This window comes from Lathyrus oleraceus, chromosome 5, assembly GCF_024323335.1.
Source record: "Lathyrus oleraceus cultivar Zhongwan6 chromosome 5, CAAS_Psat_ZW6_1.0, whole genome shotgun sequence".
NCBI lineage: Eukaryota > Viridiplantae > Streptophyta > Magnoliopsida > Fabales > Fabaceae > Lathyrus > Lathyrus oleraceus.
The window spans coordinates 21,795,246-21,814,691 of NC_066583.1; the positions used below are offsets into that span (position 1 = coordinate 21,795,246).

The window sequence follows — 19,446 nt, forward strand, 5'->3', positions numbered from 1 at the left end:
TACTCTGCTGTGAATTGAATGAATAAATGATTTTGAGTTCTTTTGTACAAAAAGTTTGGTTCCATTCTTGTTTTATTCCCCGTGATCTCTTCAAATGCTTGCTAAATAACAAGAAATCTAACACGGTTCTCTAAAAATAAAATTGAACATAAGCATAAAAGGCATTTTTAAATCCACGTGCATTAACATATGCATCATGCATTTCATTTCTCAAAACAAAAACTCATTCCATTTTTCCTCGTCTCCAGTAGTTCAAGCTGATTCCTCAACGTGCATACGCTACTCGCTCCATCACAAGAAGAATCATGGATGTAGTTCGAGAAGAACAAGTTGCCTTCAGAGAGGAGATGGACTCTGTCAAAAGCAAAATTGAGCAAATCTTTGAGGCTATACAAGCTCTGGCTAGAAGGGAAGAAGACGCTCGTGTTGCCGCTGCCGCAAGGAACGATGCTCTAGTTCAAGGGGTTGCTCTCCATCCAGGACCTTCAGTTCCCATTCCAAATCCGGTTATCTATGGTCTTCCTCCAGGTTTTGTTCCACCGCTTGAAAGAACCCATGTGCCTCCACCTGCACATAATTCTGGAGTAGCTGATGGACTCGCTGCGCAAGGACCTCCAGTGGTCAATCAAGTGGTCATTCCTCACACTGATGAGGAGCTCCAGGATGAGTTTGAAATGCAGAATTATAATGGAGCTACTCCAATGGTCATCCCTACTACTGTCCAAGATTCTGAGGCTATCCTGATGTGTCGTGCGCTGGCCGAAAAGCTAAGAATCTTGGAAGGACATAACTCAACCCGATTGAGTGCCTTGGAGATGTGTTTGGTCCCAGACGTGGTGATTCCTCCAAAATTCAAAACGCCAGAATTTGAAAAATACAAAGGCCTCACATGTCCTAACATACATTTTAAAATGTATTGCAAAAAAAATGGCTGCTTATGCCATAGATGATAAGCTTATGATCCATTGCTTTCAGGATAGTCTAACTGGGACATCTTTAGATTGGTACATGCAGTTGGAGTGTAACAACATCCACACTTGGGATGAGTTGGCTGAAGCATTTGCAAAGCAATACAAATATAATACTGACATGGCACCAAACCGTACTCAGCTTCAGAGCATGGCCTAAAAAGACAGTGAGTCTTTTAAAGAATATGCACAACGCTGGAGAGAATTGGCTGCAAGGGTGTACCCGCCGCTGGTTGATCGTGAGTTGATTAACATTTTCATGGGAACCTTGCAAGGCCAATATTATGAAATATTGATCAGTAGTGTGTCCACAAGATTTTCTGACATGGTGATCATGGGAGAAAGAGTAGAAGAAGGACTGAAGAGCGGTAAAATCCAGGGAGGTTCCAGCAGCCAACCAATCTTGAAGAAGCCTTTCAATGGATTCAAGAGGAAGGAGGGCGACACTAGTGCCATTTCTTATCAACAGGGGAGGACACCACCCAAGGCTCTTGCTTCTGTGTCTTATTATCAATACCCTTACGTAGCAGCTCCTCAATATCCAACCATGCCTTATCGTCCAATTGCTCCCGCTCCTATTCCAGCTCCGGTACCTCACTATCAAGTTCCAGTTCCTCAATATCAAGCTCCACAACCTCAGTTCCAGGCTCCTCCACCTCAACATCAACAGAGAAATCAACAGAATAATCAACATAATAATCAACCACGTCCAGTTCAACAACAATAACCAAACCAACAGAGGTCGTATCAATAGTACAATAATGCAAATACCGCTCCTATCCCAATGACTTACACTCAATTGCTACCATATCTAATTCAAAATGGGGTTGTCGTTCCTAGGGCGTTACCTCCAATGCCCAAGCCTCACAAGCCTTGGTATGATGAGAATGCTAGGTGTGCCTTTCATGCTAATTCAGAGGGTCATACAATAGAGAATTGCAAAGTGTTCAAGCTCTGGGTCCAAGAGTTGATAGATAAGAAAATATTGTCTTTTACCGATGTTCCAAATGTGGGGAACAATCCTTTGCCTAAACATGATGGTTCAGGTGTCAATGCTATAGAAAGTTCAATTGATGATGGATTGATAAAGGATGTGTTCAAGTTGAAGACTCTTTTAACAGTGGTCCATGCTAGATTGATGGAAGTAGAATACATGAATGGAGTACATGATAATTGTGTGGTGTGTTCATCCAACCCTGATCAGTGTGGTGAATTCAAAATTTGTCTTCAACGTTTGATGGATCAACAGGTTATTCAGTTCACTAGAACAAAGATTGATGAGGATGTTGCTGTGATTGTGCCTGTGTTTGATCAAGAGAGGCTTCCCAAGCCTTTTGTGGTCCCTTATCATAGAAATGTTGACCTATAGCCAGTGAAGAAGATTGAGCCCCTGGTTATCTATGTTCCCGCTCTATTCTCATTTGATAGTACCAAAGCAGTGCCTTAGAACTATGAGCCTGTAGTTTATGTGGGTAACAAACCAGTAATCTTGAAAGAGCCAGACGTGACTAACATCGCTAGAGCTAGTGGTGTGGCTATAAGTGGAAGGGTTTTCGCTCCTGAAGTGATCCCAAACAAAGAAAGTGCACCAACAGTTGAACCAACAAAGGGGAAAGAGGTAAATCCTTCAGAAGCAGGAGAAGGCTCATCTAAGAAAGCAGTGACTGCTGAAGAGGATAGAGAATTCTTGAAGATCATCAAGAAGAGTGATTACAAGGTCGTAGATCAGCTTAACCAGACTCTTTCAAAAATATCCATTATTTCTCTACTTATGAGTTCTAAGGCTCATAGGACTGCTCTATTGAAATTATCAAATGAAGCTTATGTGGCAGAAGACATCAGTGTTATTCATTTTGATGATGTGGTTGCTAACCTCAATGCCAGTAGTTATTTGATGTTCACTGATGATGATTTACTCCCTAATGGGAGAGAACATAATATGGCGCTTCATATCTCCATTCAGTGTACATATGTTACTCTGGCTCGAGTACTGGTAGATACAGATTCATCCTTGAATATGTTTCCAAAGACTACCCTAGCACAATTGAATATTGAAGGGGTGCAGATGAGACCCAATGCTTTAATAGTGAAAGCTTTGATGGGTCTACGCGAATGGTTATTGGGGAGATTGACCTCCCAATCCTGATTGGCCCTCAAACTTTCCGTATTACCTTCCAAGTAATGGATATTAGACCTGCCTATAGTTGTCTGTTAGGTAGACCTTGGATCCATGCTACTGGAGCTGTCACCTCGACAGTCCACCAGAAGCTGAAGTTTGTTACTTCTGGTAAGCTGGTATCAGTATCCGGAGAGGAAGATATTTTTGTCACCCATCTGACCACATTCAGATACATTGAAGTAGGTGAAGACATTGTTCAAACTCCTCTCCAGGCCCTTGAAGTGGTCAACATGGTCCATACTAAGCCGAAGCCTGTCGAAGAACCCAAAGGGATCATGTCCTCGTGGAAGAGTGTGAAAGTTGCAATTGAAGCTGGTTGCCTAGGAAGTTGGGGCACAATGATTGAATTACCAGAGAAGAAAGACAAGTGTGGATTAGGATATCAACCGTCTATTGAACTGTTCAAAGATCAGAAGATACTTCAGGGGAAGGTTCATAGCATCCAAGAAATATTCTCCAAAGCTGGTTTCTGAAGTGATGATCAAGTGAATGCTCTTGAAGATGAAGATCCAGATTTGTCCAAAATGGTGTTTTGTGGACCTCCGGATGCTGCTCTCACTAACTTGAAGGCAACAAATATTCCAGAGATATTTTATTGTTCAAAGTAATTTGTTGTTTTCTAAAACGTCCAGTGTCATGCCCAAGGCATATGGATACCTTTGTAGGGCCCATTTTGTGTTAACGTTTAAGCCTTATCATCAATACAAAGCACATTTTTTTGAGATCTTTGTCTTTCATCTTTTTAATTTCTTTATAAAAAATAAACAATAAATTAAAAAAATGGCATTTTCATTTCACATCATTTTCATTTTTCAAAATCTTCCTCTAAAAAGAAAAATCATTGTCATGCTGATCATTAATAACTAAATCCATTGAACACGACAATGTTATAATTCCCTATGACTTCGACCTCCCGATTAACCAAGCTGAAGAGGATGGTAAGGAAGATTGCGAACTCCCAGAAGAGTTGGCCAGGCTTTTGAAACAAGAGGAAAAATGATTCAGGCTCACCAAGAACCAGTGGATGTGATCAATTTGGGGACTGAGGAGGATCGAAAGAAAGTCAAGGTTGGAGCTGCCTTGGAGCAAAATGTGAAGGAGGAGTTGGTCAAGCTGCTACACGAATATGTGGATGTGTTTGCTTGGTCGTACCAGGACATGCCAGGACTTGACACCGACATAGTTATGCGCAAGCTACCGTTGAAGTCGGAATGCCCTCCCATCAAGAAAAAGTTGAGAAGAACTCGACCAGACATGGCTGTCAAGATCAGAGAAGAGGTCAAGAAGCAGTTTGATGTAGGTTTTCTAGCTGTTGCAACTTAACCACACTGGATTGCTAATATTGTGCCAGTTCCGAAAAAAGATGGTAAGGTTCGAATGTGTGTAGACTACAAAGATCTGAATAGAGCTAGTCCCAAAGGTGATTTTCCTTTACCTCACATTGATGTATTGGTAGATAACACAAATCACTTCTCTGTATTCTCCTTCATGGACGGATTCTCAGGATATAATCAGATTAAAATGTCTCCTGAAGATATGGAGAAAACAACTTTCATTACACCATGGGGCACCTTTTATTATAAGGTAATTCCTTTCGGCCTGAAAATTGTTGGGGAAACCTATCAAAGGGACATGGTAACTCTTTTCCATGATATGATACATAAGGAGATTGAAGTCTATGTGGATGACATGATTTCCAAGTCTCAAACAGAAGAGGAGCATGTTATTCATCTGAAGAAGGTTTTTATAAGATTGAGGAAATACAGACTGCGCTTAAACCCTGCTAAATGAACTTTTGGAGTCAGATCTGGAAAGCTTTTAGGATTCATTGTGAGCCAGAGAGGCATAGAAGTTGATCCAGACAAAGTTAAAGCTATTCAAGAGATGCCAGTACCTCGGACAGAGAAGCAAGTCCGTGATTTTTTGGGCAGATTGAACTATATTTCCAGATTCATCTCGCATCTGACAACCACTTATGAGCCAATATTCAAGTTGTTAAGAAAAGATCAAGCTGTTAGGTGGAACGATGATTTCCAGAGTGCATTCAATAAAATGAAACAGTATCTGCAAGAACCACAAATCTTGGTCCCACCGGTTCTAGGAAGGCCTCTCATTATGTATTTGACAATACTCAATGAATCCATGGGATATGTACTGGGGCTACATGATGAGACGGGTAGAAAAGGGCATGCTATCTACTACTTGAGCAAGAAGTTTACAAAATGGGAAATCAGGTACTCCATGCTAGAAAAGACTTGTTGTGCACTAGCATGGGCTGCTCGTTGCCTAAGACAGTACATGATCTACCATACAACAATGTTAATATCCAAGATGGATCCCATCAAGTACATATTCTAGAAACCTGGATTAACTGGCAGAATCGCTCGCTGGCAGATGTTGTTATCAGAATATGACATTCAGTATGTAACTCAGAAGGCCATTAAGGGTAGTGTGTTATCAGAGTACCTTGCGCACCAGCCAGTGGAGGACTATCAATCGATGAGACTCGACTTCCCAGATGAAGACATCACGTACATAAGAGACTATGAGATTCCAGGCCCAGAAGAAGGACCCGAACCAGGATCGCGGTGGACGCTCGTGTTTGATGGTGCCTCAAATGCACTGGGTAACAGAATTGGAGCTGTTATAACTTCTCCAATGGATTTTCATCTTCCCTTCACAGCAAGGTTATATTTCAAATGCACCAATAACATGGTGGAGTATGAAGCATGTATCTTGGGAATTGAAGCAGCTATTGACCTAAGAGTCAAGATTCTTGAGGTGTATGGAGACTCAACACTTGTCATCTATCAAATTAAAGGAGATTGGGAGACCCGCCATCCCAATTTGATCCCATACCGAGAGCATGTCATGAAGCTAATCCCCTACTTTGATGAGATTAATTTTCATCATATTCCTAGGGAGGAGAATCAGCTAGCCGATGCCTTAGCTACTTTGTCATCTATGTTCAAAGTCAAGTGGACTAACGAATCACCTGCTATTATAATTCAACGTCTAGACGAGCCAACACATTGCTTAGTAGTTGAAGCAGAAACAGATGACAAGCCTTGGTTTTATGACATCAAGCGATATCTTGAGCCTACTCCTCTGAATGTTTTATCAGCTCCATGGCCATTCTCAATGTGGGGCATATACATGATTGGTATGATTGAGCCTAAAGCTGCAAATGGACATCGGTTCATTCTGGTTGCCATTGATTACTTCACTAAGTGGGTAGAAGCAGCTTATTATGCCAATGTGACGAAGCAAGTAGTCACTCGGTTTATCAAGAAAGAGATAATTTGTCGCTACGTAACTCCTAGCAAGATTATCACTGATAATGGATCAAATCTGAATAATAAGATGATGAAGGAGTTGTGTGAGAATTTCAAGATTGAACATCATAACTCGTCACCTTATAGGCCAAAGATGAATGGAGCTGTAGAGGCAGCTTACAAGAATATCAAGAAGATTATTCAGAAGATGGTGAAGACCTATAAAGATTGGCATGAGATGCTACCCTTTGCTTTGTACGGATATCGAACAGCTGTTCACATTTCAACATGGGCAACCCCTTTCTCACTAGTCTATGGCATGGAGGCTGTGCTACTGATAGAAGTTGAGATTCCCTCGTTGAAAGTCTTGATGGAGACATAATTAGAAGAAGCAGAATGGATTCAAACCAGATTTGACCAGCTCAATCTAATCGAAGAAAATAGAATGTCAGCATTATGTCATGGTCAGTTATATCAGAGAAGGCTCAAACGGGCGTTTGACAAGAAGGTTCGACCTCGAGAGTTTAATGTTGGTGAACTAGTTTTGAAAAAGATAATCTCCCTCTAGAAGGATTCACGTGGCAAGTGGATTCCAAACTATGAAGGATCATTTGTGGTGAAGAAAGCTTTCTCTGGTGGAGCTTTAGTTCTCACGAACATGGATGGAGAAGAGTTGACACACCCCGTCAATTCTGATGCAGCCAGAAAGTATTATGCATAAGAAAAAGAGATGGATAATAAAAGCTCGCTAAGGGAGACTTATGCAAAAAATGAGCATCTCGGTGAGTTGGAAACCCGAAAGGGCGACTCAGGAAAAATTAGGGACAAACAAAAAAATTAAGCCCGATAAGTCGAAAACCCGAAAGGGCGGCTTAAGCAAAAAAGGGTAAAATCTTCCGCTGAACTGAAACTCTTAAGGAGCAGTTCGTGGTAAAGTTAGAGAATATTCAAAGGCATAATACTGCAGTGACACAAGTCAACACTACAACAAAGCTCAGATGGAAGAAAACAGTCTAATTACCATCTCCAGAAGCAAAGTAATGAGGACTAGAGGATATAGGGGAAAGTAGCAAAGTTGTATTTCATTGGAAAATCAGTTAAATTTTTGTTGCCATTTACTTGCTTTCTTTCTCTGTAATCTCCTCTTAGAGGGGTTTACATCTTCATGAACCCCATGTATGAGTTATTCTTCTCATCAAATAAATTTGTTCAGTTGAACATGGCTTTACCAATTATTTTTGTTTTTCTGCTTAATGTTGCTTTTATTTTTGATAAGATAAAAACATTAAAACAGTGGAAACAATAAAGCTTTTGAAAACTTTAATTTGTTTTGATTTTGAAAGTATAAAAGGAATGTTTGTTGGTTTACAATAATGCATCTGGTTCATAAGATGTGGGACATTTCCTGGATTATTGTAATCTAAAGCAAGTTTGAAATGGATTTTCTTCGAGAAGCAAGAAGTCATCATCGAAGCCCGCTTGGCGATAAAGTAGAAATCAGAGTTTTACAAATCATCTTCATGGTGCCAAAACTATTCAAGGATAATGATGTCGAGGAATCAGAGCTTGATGCGCAAAAAAATTGCATGAACTAGTATATACATGCATTCATTTTCTTCTTGCATATCATGTACAAAACAAGTCATGCATAAACATCATCCGGGTTTGGAAACCTCTCAAGAAAGTTCAGTGTAATCCTTAGCAAACCAAGATGCAATGGGTGTTCTCAAGAGTAGAACAATTCTCTTCTTCAGCATTACAACACTTACAGAAGTCAATCATTTTTAAGTGATTATTCTCAAGGAGAGTTTATTCCCCAACAAGGTGATTGATGTTCTCCCATTGGAAATCTGGTGTCAACGGAATTTCTGCTTGGTTTCCCCTGTAGATATCTCCCCACAGAATTTCTTCAACATTGTATTTTCTCCAGTAAAACTTCATGAACTCCCCAAGCGAGTTTCGTAGCAGCAGGATTCCTTGAGATAGGTATCCCCAACAACATTATCTTCAACAAGTCTCTTTGAAGTAGTCGACTAAAGTGGACATCTCTTTGCAAGTTAGCAATCTCCATAGTGAGTCTAATGGACGAGTGTTCCATGAACAAATAAGCTTTACTGAATGTTCCTTAGTATATCTCCAGCGAGTCTCTTGTGTGTTTATTTCCCAGAGAGTCTCTTGTATTCCCCAACAAGTCTCCGGGATCTTTTGATTCCTCAGAGGAGGCTTCTTTCATCCAAGAGCAGTTGAACATGCGGTTATTCCCCAAAGGAAGTATTTTGTTTATTTCCCAGCAATTTGCATCAACCAAGAGCAGTTGAATGCATTAGTTTCAGCCAAGAGCAGTTGACTACTATTTTATTTTCCAACAGTTTGCTTCAACCAAAAGCAGTTGAATGCATTAGTTTCAGCCAAGAGCAGTTGAATACTATTTTATTTCCTAGTAGTTTACTTCAACCAAGAGCAGTTGAATGCGACTATTTCATCTAAAAGTTATTGAATATGATATCTTTAGCCAAGAGTAGCTGAATACGATCATTTGTTCCCCCAGGAAAGTCTGCCTTCAACGAAGAACGTCTGAAGACCGATCGAGCATGTTACTTTGTAACAAATCCATCCCAGAGATCTATCGTCAGTCGAGAGTAGTTGAACATGATTCTCTTCTCCCCAATCATTTATATTCATAATTAAGAAATCAAGAGTATTTCTTAAGCGCATTTGCATATCTTTTGATAAATCAAGAGCATTTCTCAGTTTATTTAATTTCAGGATTAAGGAATCAAGAGTATTTCTTAATTCATTCGCATAACATATAAGAAATCAAGAGTATTTCTTAACTCATATACATTTCATTTACATTCATGATTAAGAAATCAAGAGTATTTCTTAACTCAAATCATTTCATCTTTAAGAAATCAAGAGTATTTCTTAACTTATACCATTTCATACATAAGAAGTCAAGAGTACTTCTTAACCTACATAGCATCTAAGAAATCAAGAGTATTTCTTAGCTCACTTGCATCCATGATTAAGAAATCAAGAGTATTTCTTAACTCATACATATTTCATTCACATACATGATTAAGGAATCAAGAGTATTTCTTAACTCATCTGCATATCATCTGAGAAATCAAGAGCATTTCTCAAATCATTTACATTCATGATTAAGGAATCAAGAGTATTTCTTAATTCATTTTCATTTTCATTTTCATGATTAAGAAATCAAGAGTATTTCTTAACTCATACATATTTATGTATTATCATGGTTAAGAAATCAAGAGTATTTCTTAACTCATATACATTTCATTTACATTCATGATTAAGAAGTCAAGAGCGCTTCTTAACCTGTATAGCATCTGAGAAATCAAGAGTATTTCTCATATCATTTATCATCCGATGATTAAGAAATCAATAGTATTTCTTAATTCATTTGCATTCTCATGATTAAGAAATCAAGAGTATTTCTTAACTCATACCATTTCATATTTAAGAAGTCGAGAGTACTTCTTAACCTACATAGCATCTGAGAAATCAAGAGCATTTCTCATATCATTTATCATCTGATGATTAAGAAATCCAGAGTATTTCTCAATTCATCTGCATTTCATTCAATCATATGATGATTAAGAGATCAAGAATATTTCTTAATTCATTCATCTCTAATGAGTCAAGAGTATTTCTTAGCATCCATATCATTTCTCATTCATACATTTGAGAAATCAAAAGTATTTCTCAATTCATTCGCATTCATTTTTAAGGAGTCAAGAGTACTTCTTAACCTTCATTTACATTCATACCACCCGACGATTAGGAAATCAAGAGTATTTCTTAATTTATTTATTTTTTTATTTTTTTTGCATTCATTTGCATTATCGTCGCTAATTCAGAAACCAAGAGTATTTCCTTTCTTAAACCATAAGCATATCATTCTATTGTATAAGAGGGTAAAATTTGGGTTTGTTTGGTATTTAAACTACCTTTCACCATGATGATTTGGAGACAAGAGTTCTTCATACCCTCCAATTAAAGATGTTTAAATAGGGGCAACTGTCATACTCTAAATTTTACCCTGAGTTTTCACTCGCATAAACATAGCATAAATATATCCATTTTTGTCATGCATTTCATTAGTTAAAAGCATTCATCAGGGTTCAGATAAAAAATCATGACTTTTGGCAGTTTATTTGGTCTTATTAACATTCATTCAGTTATCTGTTGGTTAAGAAGTTGAAAGACTTGATTTCTCAATCTCAATACATCATTTATTCCATTGCATCATGTTTTCAAGAGGTTTAGAGTGTGACAATCAGGAGTATTATCGTCATATGAATATTAGTAGAATTTAATCATGGTTGAGAATCATAGGTAAATGGTCCAAGGGAGATTCATTTATATCTGATTGTCCATTTGCATTGATTCAACAAGAAACTTAACACATTCACAAGACACTTGCATTTTATACTTGTTAGAGCATAATGCTGAAAATATAAGTCAGATAATTTTTAGGATTCACAAACGGACTGGTCGAATTGTTTCTCAACTGTGCATCAAATTGGCGGTTGAAAATTTTCAAAATTGAGCTTTCAGATGTCAATTTTCTTAATCTACCGTTCGCGTAGTTTAACTTGGTGCACTCGTTTTAATTTTTTGACTACTTTTTCAGTCGCATTTTGATCAAGTCTGAGCCTTTTAATCGGTCATTTTTTAATTTTAAAATTTAATCAAACATTGTATGTTTCCGGGAAGTTTATTCCTCACTTATAATTTTGGTGCATTCAGTTTTAATTTTTCAGGCATTTTTACGGTCGATTTTTGTTTGTTTTTTTTAATCTGTTTTTCTTACTATTTAATTTTTTATTTTTATTTTTTAGTCAATTTAGTTAGTGAGATTAATTAGAATAAATTATATTTGTAAATATAATTTTATTTATGTTTTATCATTATTATTATTATTATTCTCATTCATGTTTGTAGATATTATTTTATTTTTGTTTTATTGTTTTTATTTGATTTATTCCATATTTAAAAAAAAACTTTGATTTTTATTTTTATTAGAACTAAGTATTTCAGGAGAAGTTAAGAAAGTTTCTCTTCTAACCAAATGGGCAAATGTCACAATTTAGTTGAGAATTGACTTTTAGGAGAGACCAATCGAACTAGCACATGTCACTCTTCACTAACCCTCATCTGACTTTTATCAATCCATCATCAATCTCTTACTACAACATAAATACTCCATAATATCCCTCTTCATGCACTCAATATGGCCACACGCCTAAATTCATTGGAGACTCTCTCCAAAAGGAAAAAATGGAAAATGGAAAAGTTAAAGGATGGGACAAGCTGCAATTTTCGAGAGACCTATCACTTCCATCCTCTTTGCTATGTTTATCATTTATTTTTCTGCACAAATTAAACTCTCACAGGAGTCTCATGATGAGTAAAAAAAAGAAAGTTACAAAAACTCTCTTTACTCTCATCTCTTCAAGATCCACTAAAGTTTTCACTTTTAAAAATAAAAAACCACACATAACAACCACCTCCTTATAAACTCTCAATAAACTAGACCTTAAAGGTTACAAAACTTCTTTGAGCTCTTCTATAACAAAAATAGAACTAACTTTCTTTCTTGCTAGCATATTGTAGATCCATATCATATCCTCCATCATTTCTCAACTTCAATGAACAAAGAAACCAACCGCAACACAACATCACAACCATAAACATACCATTTCTAAACATCTCACTTCAACAAATCATCACACAACCTTGTTCCTCCATTAACTCCAATCAACCACTTGTTTTTGACAAAACCTTTAACTCCATCACAAAGACACAACAACACCACTCAACATTCCAGCGACAACACACAACAACTCATTTTCGTTCTGTTTGGGTTTGTTCTTCCATTTCTTCTTTTATTGCTTTTGATGCGGTTTGGTTTATATTATTTTTGCTTCATATTTTTTGTTAGCACGTGTTGTCTCAATTATCTATTGGTTTCATCGATTTTGTTACGTAGCTTTTGTTCTTGCTATTTGTGTTTTAGCGTTGTAAATAATTTCTAAACTATTTTGTTGCTGTTTGTTAATATCCCCGCGTTGAGAAGATGCATGGAGAAGATACCTCGAAGATGCATATACATTGCATATATATATATATATATATATATATATATATATATATATATATATATATATATATATATATATATATATATATATATATATATATATATATATATATATATATATATGTTAATATTGTTTTTGTCTTTATTTATATATTACTTTATTTAAATGTTCTTTAGATATAGTTCCAGTTTTAAGAAACGTATATAATGTTAGTTTTTACTTTATTTCAACTTTATTTTGATTTTGTAGCAATGCGGTTTTATTGTTGGATAATGCATGTGTTACTGTTGTATTTTCGCTATTGTTTATTGCATTGTAATTTCGGAGTTAAAAATTCAATTTAATTTCAGAAATTGCTAAAACGCATAGAGTTTTTTTTGATCGGCCTCAGATAGGGTGATTCATACATTAATCACTTTAAGGTTTCTTAACATAGCGTTAAATTTATTTTAGTTTAATTTATGATTTTTATTTCGAATTCCGGCTTTCTCTTGGGCCTTCTTACAACGAGATTCTTTTCTTTTTACAAACTCACTTTCAAAGCTGATATGATTTAATTATTGTGTTGTATGCTCATTCACTAAAATGTACCCCCATTCCCAAAATGTGTAATAAATTTACCGTTTTCATTTACTTTATTATATCGGTTGATCGTTAATTCGAAGATTAAAATCAATACTTTCAAAGAGAACAAAAAACAATTACTCGATCCAACGTCGAACAATTTTCACAAAAAAAATTAGAATCATTTTCATATCCAGTTCTCCATCATTTTCAAAATATTCAAATCATTTCATTTGTGTCGATTCAAATGCAGATATTTAAACCTCGATCTAACATCGAGTGTCTTTTTTCTAATAAAAATCCAAAATACTTAACTGCAATTAAACACCATTTCATTAAAGATGAAAAGGGGGATGATCTCGAGCCTTCGATTCCTCTCCTCAATTACTTCGATACGAGTAGCCTTACTCGACCATTCGAGCAATTGTCATTTGTTAAAAAAACTTCTAACCCCCGCTACATCCAAATTATTTTCATAATCAAACTTTAAGTAAAACTCATTTTCGAAACAAACTTGAACGAAAAATGAGGTGGTATGGAGCCTTCCCTTCCCTTCCCCTAGTACTTGGATACGAGTAGCCTTACTCAGCCATTCAATTATTTGTCATCTGTCCAAAATACATTAGCCATATTTAAATCCTTTTGGAATTAAGGATGAAAAAGGAGATGGTCTAGAGCCTTCTATTCCTCTTCTCGAGTACTTGGATACGAGTAGCCTTACTTGAACATTCGAGTAATCGTCATCCAAACAAAACACTCAAACCAATCAAACTTGTTTTCCGCCCTTGTGCGACCACGAAAACATTTTCAAAAAAGAGTATGCAACATCCATTTTGATGCGAAACAAACAAAGACTTCAGCCTCCAAGAGCGACCAGCAAGTAAAGGTTTAATCGCTCAAATGTGATCCAAGCATCACTCTCTTTAAAAGCAATCCATCCAGTAGTTCTCCTTGGGTAGAACTACGTATGCCTTGAGTTCTTCATAGCACCTGAAGATACGTATGAGCAGGATTGCGAAATCTTGTCAGGCACATTAATATTAAAAAACACTAAGTCTTTATTTTCTTCCTTTCTTTTTCTCGCTCATAAATTAGAAGATAACATTTAACATTAGCTACCACTCTATTGCAAATTTAACTAAGTGGTTCCCGTTGAGTACAACGGATGTGAGGGGTGCTAATACCTTCCCCTTGCATAACCGACTCCTGAACCCGAATTTGGTTGTGACGACCATTTTCTTTTTGTTTTTTTCGTGGTTTTTATCGATATTTTCCCTTTCCTTCATTGGAATAAATAAAGTTCAGGGGCGACTCTGTTCGGACATGTTTTCCGTGAACGTGCGAGCGTCTCGCGAAGGATCACATTTTTTGATATGCAACACGATGGTGTGTGTGTTTCACGGCAGTCGGATTTGTGGTTCGAAGGAGAAAGAGGTTTCAGCGTAGGGGAGTTGTGGAGGAGGCAGAAGAGTTGCAACAAAATTTGTTTTTTGAGAGGAATGGTGTTTGTGAGTTTATACCAGGAGAAAGAAGAATCCTCTTTCCTTTTTGTCTTTTCCTCCTATCCATTGAAAGAGAGAGGGTTTATTTTTGAGTGGTTATTAGATGATGGAAACTTTTTAGTGACAGAAGAGAGAGGTTTTTGATTTTCCCTTTTTTTTCGGTGTCAACTCTTTTTTTGTGGACCGTTGGCTCCCCTTTTTGGTCAAGAAGAAAAGCCTTTTCATTGTGTGGTAGTGGAAGCCCCTAAATTCCTCGTGGGGAATCTTCGTTAATCCAAAAAATCTAGCTGTTGAAAGTATGGTCTCTTTGTGGATATACAGCTGTCATGTGGTCCTAAGCAAAACCTTTTTTTTTTCTCATGGGACACGTGTCCCTTAGTCATTGGAGAGGAGGGAGATATTATTAATATTTTCTGACCTTATTTATTTAATTATCTATGTTAATATTATTTGATTGGATAAATTTGAATTTGGCAAGGATTGCTAATTAGAACCATTGATTAAATTGAATCGACGATCTGGATTGAGTCAAAGAAACACAATAGTTTAAATGTCAAAAAATGTCTCTTCTAGATGATTTAATTGATTTGAAACAATTTAAACCAATTAAATCAAATAAAATTGACAACTTTGAAAATAAATGTGATAAAAATAAAATAAGACCATGGAAATTTGTATTTATTTAATTTGAATATGTTGACAAAAGACTAAAAATAAAATGACCAAAAATGAATAAAAGTCGGGCAAAAATTTGCTCGAAAAATTAAATCGGACGCACTAAAATGATCAGCATGAAATAAACTTATTGAAAAAATACAATGTTTCTTTTAATTTTGAAATAAATTTTGATCGGTTAAAAGGCCCAGACAGATCAAAATGCAATCGAAAAAGTCGTCAAAAAATAAAATGAGCATACCATATTAAACTACGTTGACCGTAGATTAATAATACTGATGTTTGCAAGCTTGATTTCAAAACTTTTTACCCGCTGATTTTGCACGTACTTGAGGAATGTTTTAACCAATTTGTCTGTATATTCGAGAATTTATTCTGACTGACATTTTAGGTATTATTCATGATGAAATGCATGTTATGCTGTACAACTGATGCAAATTGAAAATAAAATAAAATTTATGAAAAATTTAAAATACTCAGACAAAATTGGGGTATGACAGGTGCCCCTATTTAATTAACTTGAACTAGAAGGTAAGAATGACAATAGTCTTCGTACATTCGTGGTGGAAGTTAATTAAATACGACCCAAATTTTGTCCTTTGGAAATACAAGGAAGAAATGCAGAAAGAAAATGCAGTGAGAAATACAGTAAAAAAAGTTATTATAAGGTAAAAGAAACAATCAAGACTGTCTAGGAATCGTCAGAACAATATCTTAGATGTCATAATCGAGATATTCCAACAATAGAATGATACCTCAACTGTATCTAAGACTTTCTGAAGATTAACAGAACATTGTTTTGAATTAAACACATAAGATTCTCCGAGGATCAACGAAGCAGTATCCTATATGATATAATCGAGATATTCCAACAAGGGAATGATACCTCAATCATATCTAAGATTCTCCGCGGATACTTAGAGAAGTATCTCTAAAAATGAATGAGACTCTTCATATTAATGAGGTAGCATCTCAAACAGATAAATGAGATTCTCCAGATAAATGAAGCAGTATCTCAAACATATAAATGAGATCCTTCAAATTAATGAAGCAGTATGTCAAGCCGACAAATGAGATTCTTCAGATAAATGAAGCATTATCTCAAATGTTCTTCTGTTGGGGGAAATATTTTAGAAAATACTCCCTTTGGAGGAAATTTGCTGGAAAAGCTCTACAGGGGAGAAGCTTATAAGAGACCTTTTAGGGTAACCTCTGCTTGAGGAGAAATGATAGCAAAGATGATGGGGAATATCATTATCAATCATAAAGTTGAAGAATGACTGGCTGGGAAATAATTCCACGAGCACATGCAGGGTAATAATTCCATTGAATTAAATGAGGAAAGTCCGGGATACATATGAATGACCATGGATCCTGAATTATGTCATGTTTGATATTTTGTATGAATGGGTGGAAGTACCACGCATGGAATGATGTATGAGATGTATGCAATAGGAAATTATTGGGGATATTTAGGATGTGTATGTAGGAATGTGAATAATTTTGTTCATTTTTTATGGAATTCCCATTTTGTGGGAGTGCTATGCATGGGTATGCTGATGATTGATAAGATTATGTTTGATGAATCTTCCTGTTTGGCAGGAAAATTATGCATGAATTGATGCATGCGATGTACGTGGGAATGCAATTGGGTACTTGGATTTTTTATAGGGTTTTATTATTATTTTTCAATGAGATTATTGGGGAATATCATCATCAAAGTGTTGATGAAAGATAGTGAATGTCGTCATCAAAGGGTTGATGGAATATAATTTGTCATCGTCAAATGGTTGGCGGAAATAATCAAAGGATGTCATCACCAAAGGGTTGGTGGAAAAGAACTTTATTATCGTCAAAGGTTTGAGGGAAAAGATTGCCATCATCAGAGGGCTGATGGAAAATAATTTGTCATCGTCAAAGGGTTGATGGAAAGAAGTAAAGGATGGCATCACCAAAGGGTTGGTGGAAAAGGAATTTTGTTATCGTCAAAGGGTTGACGGAAAAGATTGTCATCATCAGAGGGATGATGGAAAAGAATTTGTCATCGTCAAAGGGTTGAAGGAAAGAAGTAAATGATGGCATCACCAAAGGGTTGGTGGAAAAGGAATTTTGTTATTGTCAAAGGGTTAATGGAAAAGATTGTCAGCGTCAGAGGGTTGATGGAAAAGAATTTGTCATTGTCAAAGGGTTGACAGAAAGAAGTAAATGATGGCATCACCAAAGGGTTGGTGGAAAAGGAATTATATGTAGTATCATCATCAAAGGGTTGACGGAAAGAAACTTCACTATGGAGTGGCATCATCAAAGGGTTGATAGAAAAGAATCTCTCATCGTCAAAGGGTTGACAGAAAGAAAATTGTCATCGTCAAAGGGTTGATAGAAAAGATTGTCATCATCAAAGGGTTGACGGAAAAGATTGTCGTCATCAGAGGGCTGATGGAAAAGAAAAACCAGGTTATGTCCTTATCAAAGGGTTGATGGGAAGGATTTATTATGTTATATATGAATATGGTGCATGTTAATGAAAACTTCTCGTTTTTGCGAGAAAGCTTTTGGATATGCAACTTTCTGATTTGGAATGAAAACCATGTGTTTTTATTATGTGTAGTGAATATGGTAATGCAAGAGGATTATTGGTTGTTTTTGGATTGATCTCTCTTTTTGAAGGTGAGTATTTTTGGATACCAATGTTGATTGGATTTGAGTTTATAAAGATGTCAGCAAAGTGGACTTTTTATTTTTGGTAGTTGCCAATATGGATTGGACTTTGGTTTTGGAGATGCCAATACATATTGGACTTTTGGATGGTGAAAGGTTTCGACTTCCCGACACCCTGTATTTGATGATGTGATGATTGGAGGATAAATGTGGATGCTCTTAGTGCCCCAAGTTTGATCCTTTACTGATAGAATGTGTGTTTGTTCTTGAGAGAACCTCAACTTCTTTGCTTTAATATGCCTTGATGGACTGCAAATGATTTAATGAGCATGACGACATAATCAATGCATGATGATTGTGCTCTTGTTCTTCCCCAAGGATCTTTGCAACTTGTCTGCCTTAGTATGCAGGATCCTTGAAGGAATTCACCTTTGAAAGGAAAGCCTAGGAACGTATATACCATAGCTTGAACCAATTTTGCCCCAGTCTATGAATCTTTCTGTAGTTTGCCCATGATTGAGATTTTGATAGGCTTGCCCAGATAAACTAAACATTTGGAAATGGTTCGCCTCTCTGATCAATTTATGCTTGGAGATTTGTCTTTTGACTGACCAATTCATAGTCATTAGATACCATGCCCATAATCCATAGGGTTAGGAAGTAGTCTTGATTTGGGTCTGCATTGATGAATGATCAAGTTCCTCTGATTGTTCCTTATTATTGGAATTCCTTTGATGTCAAGTACTTACTTACAGTTAAAATTATTTATTTAATCAATGGTAATTTAATGCAACATTCATGCAGGTTTTAAAAATCATTTATTGAGGTGATGTGATAATGTGTGACGAATGGACCATTAGTTCAAATGCAGTGCTGATTTAGCTAGTGTGTGAAAGATGTAGCGAGAATATGATGCCAATACAGGTTATTAGCAAATATCTAGGAGTCAGTTTACGCAACCTTGCTATAGTATGCTTTCTGAATAAACCACGCTTCAATTAGGTCTTTTTAAGGGTTGTAACGTAGCTTGGCTCATGGTTATTGAAACAAAGGACGTAAGACTCAAATTTTGTTTTAACCCACCCTTTCTTCATGATGATCTCCAATCCTATGATCAATTAATTCAAAACATACACATTCATCTTCTTGAAGGTGTAAGGATAAAGATGGTGATTCAAGGTCTCTTGAAATGGCAGCCACCTTATTTTTTTGGATGTCGGTGACCCTTTGATTTTGGTATGGTGGCCACTAAATCCTATTTTTCTTTTGTTGAGAGTTTTTGTGACCTCTTTTGATTTTGATTTTTTTTGTCTTGATCCCTAACTTTTGCCTGGACCTCTTTTTAAAGCTTTTAGTCCATCGGGATTGCCCCTATTTTTGCCTAAGTCACCTCTTTGGGTGTTCGACTTAGCAGGCTCTTTTTTTGAAAAATTGTGATTGCCAAGTCAATGGTCATTGAAGAACAACTGACATAACTTTTGGATTTTTTCATGG

At 36.3% G+C, this 19,446-nt stretch overlaps 2 protein-coding genes across 2 annotated transcripts; both read left to right on the forward strand.

Moving 5' to 3' along the window:
• The first annotated feature begins 1,293 nt into the window (after window positions 1-1,293).
• Window positions 1,294-1,695, forward strand: LOC127078507 (alpha/beta-gliadin clone PW1215-like). The gene has a single exon (XM_051018954.1). The coding sequence runs from the start codon at window positions 1,294-1,296 to the stop codon at window positions 1,693-1,695; it is 402 nt and encodes a 133-aa protein (XP_050874911.1).
• Window positions 1,696-1,752: 57 nt separating this feature from the next.
• Window positions 1,753-3,114, forward strand: LOC127078508 (uncharacterized). The gene is made up of 2 exons (XM_051018955.1): window positions 1,753-2,307; window positions 2,416-3,114. Exons 1-2 carry the CDS (start codon window positions 1,753-1,755, stop codon window positions 3,112-3,114), a joined length of 1,254 nt encoding a protein of 417 aa, XP_050874912.1.
• The last annotated feature ends 16,332 nt before the right edge of the window (window positions 3,115-19,446 follow it).